Source organism: Patella vulgata, chromosome 4 (genome assembly GCF_932274485.2).
Source record: "Patella vulgata chromosome 4, xgPatVulg1.2, whole genome shotgun sequence".
NCBI lineage: Eukaryota > Metazoa > Mollusca > Gastropoda > Patellidae > Patella > Patella vulgata.
Genome location: NC_065882.2, coordinates 79,187,186 through 79,200,468, shown reverse-complemented (window position 1 = coordinate 79,200,468; position 13,283 = coordinate 79,187,186). Strand labels below are relative to the sequence as shown.

The 13,283-nt window shown below is 36.7% G+C and overlaps 1 protein-coding gene across 2 annotated transcripts; it reads right to left on the bottom strand.

The window, feature by feature from the left end:
• Positions 1-1,730: 1,730 nt before the first annotated feature.
• LOC126819366 (arrestin domain-containing protein 3) lies at positions 1,731-12,995 on the bottom strand. 2 transcript variants are annotated; one of them, XR_008787908.1, is made up of 8 exons: positions 12,479-12,995; positions 10,201-10,347; positions 8,510-8,736; positions 7,899-8,081; positions 6,904-7,086; positions 6,151-6,340; positions 4,410-5,027; positions 1,731-2,021 (listed from the first exon to the last, which is right to left on the bottom strand). XR_008787908.1 is itself a non-coding variant. In XM_050547373.2 (7 exons), exons 1-7 carry the CDS (start codon positions 12,594-12,596, stop codon positions 4,852-4,854), a joined length of 1,224 nt encoding a protein of 407 aa, XP_050403330.1. In that variant the 5' UTR covers positions 12,597-12,995; the 3' UTR covers positions 3,072-4,851. The 2 variants fall into 2 exon arrangements, 1 of the variants encoding a protein (XP_050403330.1); XM_050547373.2 differs by lacking the exon at positions 1,731-2,021 and having other exon boundaries at positions 3,072-5,027.
• Between the last annotated feature and the right edge of the window lie 288 nt (positions 12,996-13,283).

Below are 13,283 nucleotides of genomic sequence, written 5' to 3'. Positions count from 1 at the left end.
TTCTACATTTGGACAGACTCTCTTTCCGAATAGCCCGACAATCTGGACAACACTGGACGTCCGTACGTTGGTCTTGTATAATTGTTTGAGTGTGGTGCGTCCCACCCCCTTTGCACTTATTACAATAGGGGTGTAAGATACGTTACAGTGGTTTCAGACGTGCGCAGTATTTCTGTCAAATTGAGACATTAATTGTAATAGGGAATTTCTCAGGATTATTTCATTAGTTTTGAGTCAAAAGTAATTTAAATAAAGAATAATATATTCTCCTGGGCTTTTTTTTATTATTAAACCTTAAATAACGATACGGAATATAAATATGTAGGTCAAATGTTACAGAATGAAACATAGTATAGTATCTGTATCTGTATCGGAAACTGGCAGCTAGAGATGCAATCATTTATTACCGTGAATAATATCTGAAGCAAGTTTGCTAAACATATGTTTAAAAGCCATGTCGGTATAGCGTCCAGATCTCATGATTTTGTGTGAGCATTTCGAATAATCATCTCGAGAACTATTAGAGAAATTGGATTAAACGTCAATCGACTGAATCATCTACACTGTCAAGTGATGAGATAGATCAGGCGATACGTTTCAAGTCAGTAGCTTGAAGCGTATATATGGTATTAGTGTCAGTGGCCTGTGGCACGAAGTAACAGTATGTTGTCGCATACATAATATATTATGTCAACGCTTGGGCGATATAATATATTATGTCAACGCTTGGAACTAGGATGGAGGTGACTAGGCATGAACTTGCAACGATAGATTTAATTGGCGCTTTGATAACCAATGAATGCTTTGGAGACATATTTTGGCGGTATTTTCCATCATGGAATCGGTAAGTTTCGATTGTTTTTTTCTTTTCTGTTTTTTCTCTCTTTTCTGTGTCCTAACCCTAACCCTAACCCTAACCCGAAAGAAAAGTGCCCTTTTTTGAAATTCTGACATCACAGGTGCCCTTTTTCTGATAAGGATGCCCTCTTTTATTTACAGGGACACTTTCTATTGTTAAGGGGGTGGACCGGTCCCCATGGTCCAACCCCTGGATCCGCTCTGATGACGCGTACATTCCACTGAGTCTACAGGTCTAATATGCTAACACGCTTGGAGCGTCAACACAATATATTATGTCGCCCAAGCGTTGACATAATATATTATGTATGCGACAATATACTGTTACTTCGTGCCACAAGCCACTGACACTAATACCATATATACGCTTCAAGCTACTGACTTGAAACGTGCAGGGTGGATAGATTGTTTGGTTTCACTTATGCAAAGTCAGAGAAAACCTCTGGTAGATTATCTTTGTCGAAACATAATGGGTACTTATCGACACAAGAGTCTTTTGAAAAGTTGTTGAAGTTTTGAAATGGGGTTTTAGAGCTAGTGGGCTTGTTTATGTGATCAGGTCTTGAAGATGTTTAATCTTAGTTGATCTTTACTCAGATGAGTACTGGCTAAATTCATACTCGTAATATGATATCTCTCAATGAATGATATAACTAATATATGTCAGTCAAATCGTTGTTTTGTATAGTACAATCATATTATTATTCTTTCTAACAGACAAGTTTTACTAATTATTAGAGTTATTCTTCTTGTTTAAACTTCTTACGGTAATTTGAATTCATCTTATTGATGTTCAAAATTTTCATGATGAATTGTACTATGGACCTGTGGTCTTTCATACATGAAATATAGATTATTATTATCATAGACATATTAATATTTCTATCGTAGCATTGATCAACTATTTATAACGTTCCTTGTAATTCATGTGGTCTGCTCATTCATCGGTTCGTTAAATGTTATTACAACTTCACAAAAATAATTCCTCTTCCCAGATTCACACTTTGCTCACACGTGAACTCGCCTTTCTTCTGACTTTCCATGCAAATCACAGGCACTGTCCTTTTGTCTGTTCTTATAGTCGTGGACCAGCTGTAACAATTGACATCTAAAGTTGATGCGCCTTTACTTATAGCTTGCTAAAACACCCAGGGCGTGTAAGACTGAAATGTAATGAATAGAAATAAATACAATGGGGCTTAACATCATGCATCAACAGGGCGATTGAAGGTGGGCATACATCATGATGCGGTTTGCTAAGATCTACTCATCTTCTAACTACCAAGGTATCGTCTACATGCCAATAACCTGGGTGTTTCTTTCCACCTAAACGACTAGATGTTGTTCTTTCCCATGCTTGCGGTCTTGCACAAATGGTCAGTGTCAGCCAGGGCAACACTGGCATCGATCCCGAGACATCCAAAGTGTTTCATGTTATAGACAGTATCAAGGGTTGGCCAATTAGTTGATTTATTCACACTGATTATATAATTTCTAAGTGACTCTTCATGTGCTAGAAACCCCTTTGGGGCGGGGGAGGGGCAGATTGTGGACGATTATGCACTGTTTTAATTTAAAAATGTTTATCCCCTAGATATGAAGAAAACCCAATGGGGTGTTTTCAAAACGTATAGCTCTTTATTGTTTTGATTTCAGTTCTTTCCAAGGTCATCGTTCTTTTACTAACTAACCAAAGGTTCCCTGGTTCAATCCCGGTGTTGATCGGGATCTTGCAACCTGGTTTCCCTTTCTTTGTTCTTAAAAACTCTACATTTATCACGAGCCGTATCTATAGGCTTTCAACATATCACAAATTAAAAACAACATGATAATTCGGAGACTGTAGGCTGTTTACAAGATGTTAACGGATGATGGACGGATATGAGCGAAGGCAATATACAGTCCATTTAAATATGGGAGAATAATTCCACAACCAACCGATGGATAAAGTAGCAAACCGATAAAGTATCATCATTTTGGTGGATGAATTTCAGATTTAATCGCTTAAGGCAACAACAATTATTAGACGAATCTGCATTTTGGTGGACTTTCCCTTTCCGATTAGCCAAACAATCTGGATAGGGATTTAAGAAAAACCCTCGAAATACTGCAAAATATCGATTTGGGACCATCAATTGCAACAGGAATGTTTTCAGGATTAGTATGGCGTAGAAATGTATAATAACTAAATAAACAATAATAGATTACCCTGGTTGTTTTTTTTATTAAAACTTTAAACAGATACAAAATATAAACAGGTGGGTAAACATAGTGTATGATGTATAATATATGTAGGTAAGTTATATCTTGTTGGCCGTTCTCTTGGTTCTTTTACGGTTGTCAATAATCAGGATATAACTATTGATAAAGTTACATAATAAAACTACCACGGTTTCTGGTCTCTGGTGTGGAATGTGGTCAACACGATCCAATTAGCTTGTGGTTTGTTTGTTTTGGTAGGAGGGGAGCTTCGCAGATATCAGTGTAACGAATAATAAAATGTTATGCTCAATTATACTGGAACCATAATAAAATAGAGAAACACTACCTAGAAATGCTTTAAAACAAAGCATACGGGCGTGTGTCCAACGTCATATTGGACCTGGCAGACGAATGAAGATAATATGGGTGTTTTATGCTAAATGAATAACTGACTTTTCTAATCGAAATAGACTTACCTACATGTAATTAATAACCGTAATAAAGTTAAAGTAATTTGGTATGCAAGTAAATACTTTACTATGGTTCGCGTACACGAAAGTTACGCTGTCTACCGGCAACAATTAGCTCCACTTAAGAAATGGAAACAAATTGACCGATATTTTAATTGCTAAATCAAGAAGTTTAAGTAGTATTTATTCCGCTTCCATTATTATTTAGTATTTGTGTGTATGAAAGATGTAAAACGGATCTGAACCTCATTGCAGCATTCGGGGCAAAGACCTATTCCGGAAGTAGATAGGCAGTGGGGTTTAACGTCATTTCGGGACTAACATATGGCTAAATTTTGTTTCAATAATTCGCTTGCGCGTAGGGTTCTTTAGCATTGGGGGAAAAGCGGAGGACCCGGAGAAAACCCACGAGGTTGGACAGGCGACCGGAATCCTTGTCACGTCCAACTGGGAAATCGAAGCCATGCCAGTTGACTCAATGACAGTCCTTATCATAAAGCGCGCACCCGCGAGCCGTATATTATTAGACTGTGTATATGGTTTAATTGTATGTTGTTTTATCAGATCCACAAATGCCTTGGCAATGCGTGACAATAAATTATTATTATTATTACAAAATTTATTTAGCGCAGATTCCACTATAAAGTGTTCGAATGAGCTTAACAATAATAATATAAAATCACACCAAAATGAAATAAATAATACCATATAAATAAATCTATAATGAATAAAATTATTCCAAAATAAATTGTTTATAAAAACATGGAACCTGTATAAAATTATAAAAACATAGATACATTATGTAAATACTTGTAAGAATAGGAGAGTCTAAAGAAGTGATTTAACAATTAATACGGTGTGTCACCTGAAAATACTGACCAGAAGTCCATTCCAGAGAAATGGGCCTGGGTACGAGAAGGATCTTTCTCCATTTGCCGATAATCTCCGACGTTTGAGGAGATGACCATTTGATGAACGTAAACTTCTTTATGGTGAGTATCATTCTACTAGTTCATTATAGCAAATCACCTTGACATGTTGTAGTGTTTGTCAAAGGCACATTTTTAAACCACTTGTTGCCAACTATTGGAATTGATCATGGTGCCATCCTTTGCATTTTGATCTGTTTGGAGCTTATCTATTTAAGGTCTTAGAATCAGATGATGGCGAAAGTTAGAGACATTGTTTTATATTCTGTTAGTCTCAGCAAATGTCATCTTTGAATTTGTTATATCAATCCCGTGCAGTATTCGTGGTATAGCAGCAAGTTTGTTGGATTATAGTCAACTTTTAGATTTATTTCGATACACACCCGATTACATTAATGTCTGTTTTGTTGTTGTTCAGTTACCGGCACAAATGTATTAGCTTCATGTTGATTCCAATTATAATATGAGTAAACAGGAGCATAGTTCATATTACCACGTGTATGTTCATCATCATTCTCATCACGTATATTAACTTTACCAAAAACACATTCAGCATAGGATGGTGGAGCTGGAAAATTGAAAATAGAAATTTTGCGATTGAAATAAAAATAATCCAAATGTAGCTGTCTCAAAACAAAAATGGAACACGCTCTATATAAAAATATACATTGCATTGCAAGGCAGCGAACATACTCCTACCAGCAACTCTGAGAAGGAGATAGAGATCACCTTGGCCTATTGCCAAAGTCAAAGGCATATTATTTTAAATACATGTTTATTGTTCAAGCAAAGTATGTGTAACCCAACCTTGAACGTACCGAGGTATTGACGCAATGAGTACAATGCCGGACTGGGCCCACCTGTCCACCTGTTCGTGGGCCTAAGCTTATAAAGAAAAAAGAAAAAAAAGAAAAGAGAAAGAAAGGTGAGGGGGAGGAAAGAAAAGAAAGAAGGAAGGGGAGGACAAGGCACAGGACAGGAGAGAGAACCGTGTAATTCATCTTTTAACCTCTACTTAGTTCTTCTTAAGTCATTATCGCCGAAATAATCGCCAAAAACTGAGAATAAAAGGTTTTTCGTTTTTGACACTGAAGAGAATTCTCAAATTCATCTAATGATAGTGCTCTTAGTTCATTCTGTTATCTAATTGTATCAGGAAATCAAAAATTTGCCTTCTTCGGCTTTGGCCTGAAATGCTTGGAAAATGGGTTTGCGGTTGTCAATTTTCAAAATTTTCGTGGGGGGGAGAGCCCCCCCCCCGACCCCCGACCCCATCGGATGCTCGCGCGCCTTTGGCGCGTACTTGTGTGGGCCTTGGTTAATGACCTGACAGGTGGGCCTTCGGCCCACCAGTCCGGCACTGAATGAATATATATGAAAAAAAAAGTTATGACCAATAAAGTTGTATGCTACGGACCAGAAAGTGTTAGTTATTGAACTAAGTTAATGTATTGATGAAGTTAAACTGGACGCATCACTCAATCAGAATAAAGGTTATCTTAGCTCACCAAAGCAGAGCATACTCATAGTTCAAGAAGTGTTATTACATCCCAAAAGATGTAACGACGGAAAAAACAATTCTAATAGTTTCCAGCTTTATTCTAAATGCGGGAGGGGGGGGGGGGGTACTTCCCCACAAGTTGTCAACAGTAAACTAAACGTCTATGGAATAGGTATAAATGTTTACTTACGAATATCCATATTGGAAGGCGCTGACGGCATGGTAGGTTGAAGGGGCATTTCATTAGACCCTAAGGGTGGTAGAGGGAGAGGTCGTGGTGGACCATACTGTCTTGCTACGGACCGGAGAGGTATGGAGCCTATTAAAATATTTATTGGAACCACTAGATCAAATGCTATTCCAGACGGATCAACATTTAACTGAAAAATAGAAAATAAGAATTCAAGAGAAAGCCAATGGAGTACCCAAGGATCAATTCTTAGGGCCATACATATTTCAATCATACACAGTGAATTTGGCGTTATCACAGTCTTGCCCCAGTGATTAAATTATTAACTGTTTACGACGATGATAGACATTCGAAAGTTTTTTATTTTTCTTTTGAATAAATTACATGCCGTAGATTGTTTCTCTCAGTTAATGTGTTTTTTTATTGTCTCTTAAAAGACGCATTATTTAAAAATGCCATTTATATTACTTTTTGTGAGTGATGCTATAAGGGCCTTGATAGTCTCGATCGCCAATTACTGCTGATTTCACAATTAAGAAAAACAAAGTCTCGATTATCTATATCATTAAATTATCAGTTGACGCGACTGTTCTAATCCATTCAATATCTAAGTCCCTCGGAGGCTTGGGCAGTCTTGGCATGTCAATAAATAAAAGACATACATTACATAATGCATATTTGAGAGAAATGAATGAACAATAAAACATACTGATACCTTACCGCTAATCTATTTAACACATATATTATTCTTACCGCTAATCTGTAGGTTATATCTATAATACGGCATCCTCGTAAACCAGAAGGAGGTAACGGTGGTATAGGCAGTAGATCCCCATTCCATGTATCACTATCACCCGGTAGAATGGGGCCATGGCTGATTTTTGACACAATTTTATTTTCAGTTTTAGTCTTAGACGTAGCGTGGTACTTAACGATCTGGAAGAAATGGCACATGACAGTCCGATTGTACAACGTGACAATATACATGAGTTTTTAATCCTAATCAATTCCGCCAATTCTCAAGACTAATATCATTTAGAATTGTTTCGAGACAAAATATGATTTAGCATTTTTCCCTGTGTGGTGAAGCTGGGTTTGAGATAGATGTACTTTGATTAGCCCACGTATATACGTTCACTGGATCCTGAAACCTCAAATTAGCGCTGTAGGCTATTCAGGGGAGCTAAGTCTCTAACTCAATATTTTTCATTATAATCGAGGATCACTTTGATGGAGCTAAGTCTCTAATTCAATATTTTTCATTATATTCGAAATTAAAAACACGAAATAAAATTTCAATATTGATCAATGTCAACCAATTTTGATGTTGTTATCTTGCCGTAAAACTATATATCTGATATTTAAGAAACAAATAACATTTTATAATCACTGCACGAGTCGTATTTTCATTGTTTTGGGTGTCATTTTGTAATGAACAAATAAAAATATATCCTACAACACAATGTGGAAGTTATTAATAAAGGCTGGTTCGCAAACGACAAATTAATAATTTTAAAAATGTGTAAAATGTACTAAAACGACGTAATCGACTGTCGTTCAATTTGAACTGTTCACGTATTTCACAGAACATAATTGATTAGAAATTACGATATTATGTTTTCAAAATTTGAATATAAATCAAACATAAAGCACTTTACAATATTATTGCATTAACATGTGCTTTTAGAACCATTTTTGTCTATCGCAAGCTTCCAAAAATAGAGTCGTACGACTATCAGGTAACTCACCATTTTAATATCAGCAAAAGAACACGTCATGTTTCGTCGACTACCATTAATTATTTCACCAGTGATGGGGATGGCCTCACCGGGTACATAGCCTAATCTATCAAGTCTCAACATACAACTAATTGGTCCGGATTTACAACACAGACAACACAATGTCTTCTGACCATTTCTAATCTCACCTTGCTGAAACACATCGACCAATACTTCATTTCACGACAAATGTCATTTCTATAGTGTTAACAGTGGTCATTCACTAATGGCTTTCGTTGTTTTGCCTTATACACTACTTCTACAGTCTGTTTTCTAGTACTGGAAATGTTACTTCTAGAAATTGTAATTGGACAGTGGCCATGCATCAACATATTAGGTTTTTGGGCCCAACAGTGTATGCCCTGCTCTCTATTCATGAGACGTTTCGCTCACTAATGTTAAGCATAATTTAAGATATTATAATTTATTGACTATTTACAAACCAATTTCAATAAAATATGTTGCTTTATTTTGTCCATTCAAAGTTAAACGTTATTCTTGATTAAATGTCTATACAAACTAAAAGTCGCCTTTGGTGTAAGATAAAGGCTGACAACTGTAGCATGCTTCAAGATACTTACCTTGGCCTGGGGTTCTTGATTAAGATCTAGAGGGTCGACAACTGTATACGCCCGTTTCGTTTTATGATCAAACTTCCAGGGACGGTCGATAACACCAGTCACTGAATATCGAACCTGTCCGTCCGAACTTTCATAAGATGATGGTATTCCTGAGGGCAACTGGTAACTAAATGGATATACATATCTCCCTGCTTGTAAGACGGGGTCGGTCCCCTTTTGTCCTGGCCCTACAGAATAAAACAATTGATGGAAATATTAAAATGGAATAGGATTTCACGTTCTATTTTTATGTACCGACAGAGCCAGTGAAGACGGGCATACTAGTCGGCACACAACCCCAAGGTCAGTGACCATTTGCCATGAAATAAGTTTTGACCTTAGTGAAATATTTGTAGTTACTTCCTCTGACACCACGGGATAATTCCAGGAGAGCCGAAAATCCAAGATGGCGGCCACAAATGGTATGAAATAGAGCTTGACAAGCAGTGTTGACGAAATGACCCGTGTAATGTATCATTATAGGTTTCCGATTCATTTTGGCGGCCAAAATCCAAAATGGCGACTGAAATTGGCGAGAAAAGTATTATCTCAGTACCAATAACATCATACATGTGTTGTTGGGGACGTGAAACACGAATATGCCATCTGCATTTTGGCGACTACATATCTAATAATAACTATCATAAATTGTTTCAGACATCCGTGAATTTTATCCTTCATGCATTAATGTATTCCGCCGGAAATCACAGAAACATGTATTTTGAGTCAGTCATCCGTAGGACTTGCACAATCAGATTGAGAAGTATTTTTATTTTAGGAGTTTAAACAACCGTTTCGTCGATAACTTCCGAATTAACAATACTTCTCAATTTGAGTGCGAAATTCCGACAGATGACTCAAAATTCTGAGACTCGCGACTATATTACAATATATTATGATAGCTGTAATGTATGAAGGATAAGATTCATGGATGTCTGGAATATTTATAATAGTTATTATTACATGTGTAGATCTGAAGTCGTGACAGTGCTCCATCTTGTATGCCATGAAGTGATGACGCCATCCATATGAAGTGTGGATGGCACAAGACTGAAACGTGTTCGAAATGATAAATTTGATATCTGAAGTATTCTTTTCTACGAAACCTTGATAATCAAACTTCAAATGTACAATGAAATATAGAAGGCAGCAATGATAATGAAGTGAGGATGAAGCCATATCAAATATGCAAATTAGGCTTCCGCCAAGTGTTCATTTCAACCCAGTTCTTTTCTCACTTCAACAAAGTGCGTATCCACATTTCAACCCAGTGCTTATAGGGTGTTTTTCTCACTTCAACCCGGCGCTTAGAAGTTGTTTTACTCACTTCAACCCAGTGTTTTCTCACTTCAACCCAATTATTTGCCCACTTCAACAGAGTGCTTATCCCTACTTCAACCTGGGTGTTGTGTCCTGACTACAGAATGCTATTAGGAAATGTTTGCCTGGACAGCAGTACTGCTGATAGGGTGTACATGCATACCAATGTGTACTCGGGTTTTTGTTGTATCCTAACGACTAGACATTCTCATTACCAGGTCATCCGTACTGCACCACCAAGAGGAAACCGCTTCGCAAAACAAACACCCGGAGCGAACCCATTGGCCCATTGGATGTATATAATAATAATAATAATAATAAAAACTTCTTACCTTTGCCAAATAAGACCAGTATATGCTTGAAATATGTTTCACTAGATGAATAGTGTTCGGTGACTGTTCGACTGTCTTTACCAGTACCCTCAGATTTTGTTTCTGTCCAATGAACTCGTGCGCCACCTTCAAAATGTAGTCTTATTCCTGAAAGCAAAAATGAACACGCCATGATTTATTTTTACAGGTCCTGAACCTAGTTGTTAGCCGGTTGAATTAAAAACGGGAAACTTCTAAAAAGGAGTTGGATTTAAAATATATATATATATTAAACAGTGTGTATATGCATCCTGATATATAATAATCGGTCTAAATTTATAAAAGCTTTGGATTAACTGTAATGTTAAATTGTAATGTGGAGTATGTAACTGTAACGTACATACTAATCTAGATTATGTAACTGTAACGTAAATTATAATCTGGAATACGTAAATGTAACGTAAATCATAATCTGGAATATGTAACTGTAACGTGAATTGTAATCTTGGGTATATAGCTGTAACTTAAATTGTAATCTGGAATATGTAACTGTAACGTAAGTTGTTATTTGGAGTATGTAACTGTAACGTAAATTCTAATCTGGGGCAGGTAACGTAAATTATAATCTGGAATATATAACTGTAACGTAAATTGTAATGTGGGATATATAACTGTAACGTAAATTGTAATCTTGAGTATGTAACTGTAATGTAAAATGAAATCCGGAGTATTTAACTGCAATGAAAATTGTACTACAGAAAATGTAAAAATATGCACTGCGTGACAATATAGGAGTGACCTCTTAACGTCCTACTCTCTGGGTTTATTTGATGCAATACAACGTATCTTATCTTGTATCATTATATGGGCCATTTGTCAACTTGTCATTGCTAAATTAAGATGCAAGATAAATAAATGATAGGATAGCCGATCGAATCTCATGATAACCAGATAACATTTCTAAAGGTGATAGAAATGGAATGTCATTTAACCAAACTAAACAAATAACACGGGCGTCACTTATTGTACATTTAAAGCGATAATTTCATATTTTTAAGTTATATTTTTCAAATGTATTAAAATAAAGCCTTAAAATTGATGGTATTTATAAACAGTCCTACCTTGTTAAAGAATAATCCTTTAAATCCTATAATAGATCTACTAGATCTACGGTACCTATATTAAGACCTTGGAAGCCACGGTGGCTCAGTGAGTACGACACAGGCTCAGTAAGCCTGATGTCCTGGGTATTTCAGTCTGCTTCCCTTTGTCAGTGGTGCAGGCCGTTTGGAGAGTTAAGCAATGACAAAAGCATATAGTCGATCGGATGGTATGAAAAACCAAGACCCGATCGTAAATTCGTGTGCGTGCATATAAAAGAACTCTTGAAAGTTGGAATTCGACGAAGCGTCCCGTAGGCACAACTTACTACGCATTAGTTCCATTCATCTAAATTTTATTGTGTTTCGTCCAGGAATAGATTGAATAGTGTATGTATCCTCTCAAGATCAAGGTGCGTATTATTACACCAAAAGCACTTAATAAGGCTTGACATGTCTGATGTTACTTCCTTTAGTTCAAGTAGCTAAGTCTCTAACTCAATATCACCCAAAGTCTTCGACATTGAAAACACGAATTATTTGTCAATTTAAATCAACATTGATGTTGAGATCTTACCGGGAAAATATGGGCTTCTGATTTCCAATATTTAAGACAAGATAAACATTATACCATTGGTGTACCATCATACGTTTCAGCGCCATTTGTAATAAGGGACTCGAAGAACGAGGCTAGACACATTCCACAATTCATGTCAAACGGTGACGTCATATTCTTATCTGGAGAACATGCGCAATAAATACTATCGGTGTAGACTGGTATAACCAGACTCTAGAGATTGCCATTCGATTGAGAAATTACAGTAAAAAGAGAATGATTGAACGTATATCAGTTTATATACATTCATAATAATTATTTGCGTTGCGACCCATGTGAGTCAATTTTTCCGTCCTAAATATTAGCGATTTAGCTCCTTTCAGTCTACATGAAAGTGATTTGTACACAGGGCGTTATTGTATAAGCGCATATAAGTAAATTGTGGCCCCAATTTGTGTACAAATTTATTGAGAAAGACGTTACACAATTTTACAGTGTTGATAGTTTCTCAAAGCTTTCCAGGACGAACACTCTGTACGAGTTTTGTCGACATCTCTTACATTGTCTATCGGTCTGACAAGGAAAAAATATTGAAATCCATCATTACAATACAAAACACGGAGAAAGAGAAAACAGAACTTACCTCTCATTTTTATTTCAGCATTTAATTCCACTGTAACATGACCCTGTATTAGTTGGCCACCATAGAACACCCCTTGGGGGTTTGAGAAAGTTATTGCGAACATATTTAATTTGCCCATGTTGATAGTTTTAATTCAAAATGTTTTCAAATAAACAAATATATCAATAATGTTTGCTATGATCAATGACTACACAATTCTATAAAATATTCTAAAGCTGAGCAATGAAATTTAGGCTCCGGTATTGCGCAATGTGGAGGTAATTTCCATTATAGTTGACGTCTCAGTTGTACTATATATAGTAACATTGACCAACTTTCACACACTGATACAATATATCCGTGTAAATCACGTGGTCTGTTCATTCATTGGTTTGTAAAATACTATTAATACTTTGTATCAGGCTAAAAGAGAGGGGATTGCCGTCGGTACATCACTAAAACATACTTATTTATCTATTTATTTTTACATCGATATAGCCTGTATTCGTGTTATAGAGTCCCGAATCTCCCGCCGATACCCTACTCTGGTAGTGAGAGTACACATATTTTCCCCCAACTGAAGATTTATCATAGTGTATAGTATTGCGAGAGAGAGAGAGAGAGAGAGAGAGAGAGGGGGGGGGGGGGGTTAACGTCCACCGGACGCAGACAAGGTCATTTCGGGACTCACATATGGTTTAATTTTATTTCAATAATTCGCGTGTGCGTAGGGGTCTTTAGCAGTGGGAGGAAACCGGAGGACCCGGAGAAAACCCACGAGGTTGGACAGGCAAACCTACTCCTTGTCACGTACAACCGGGGATGT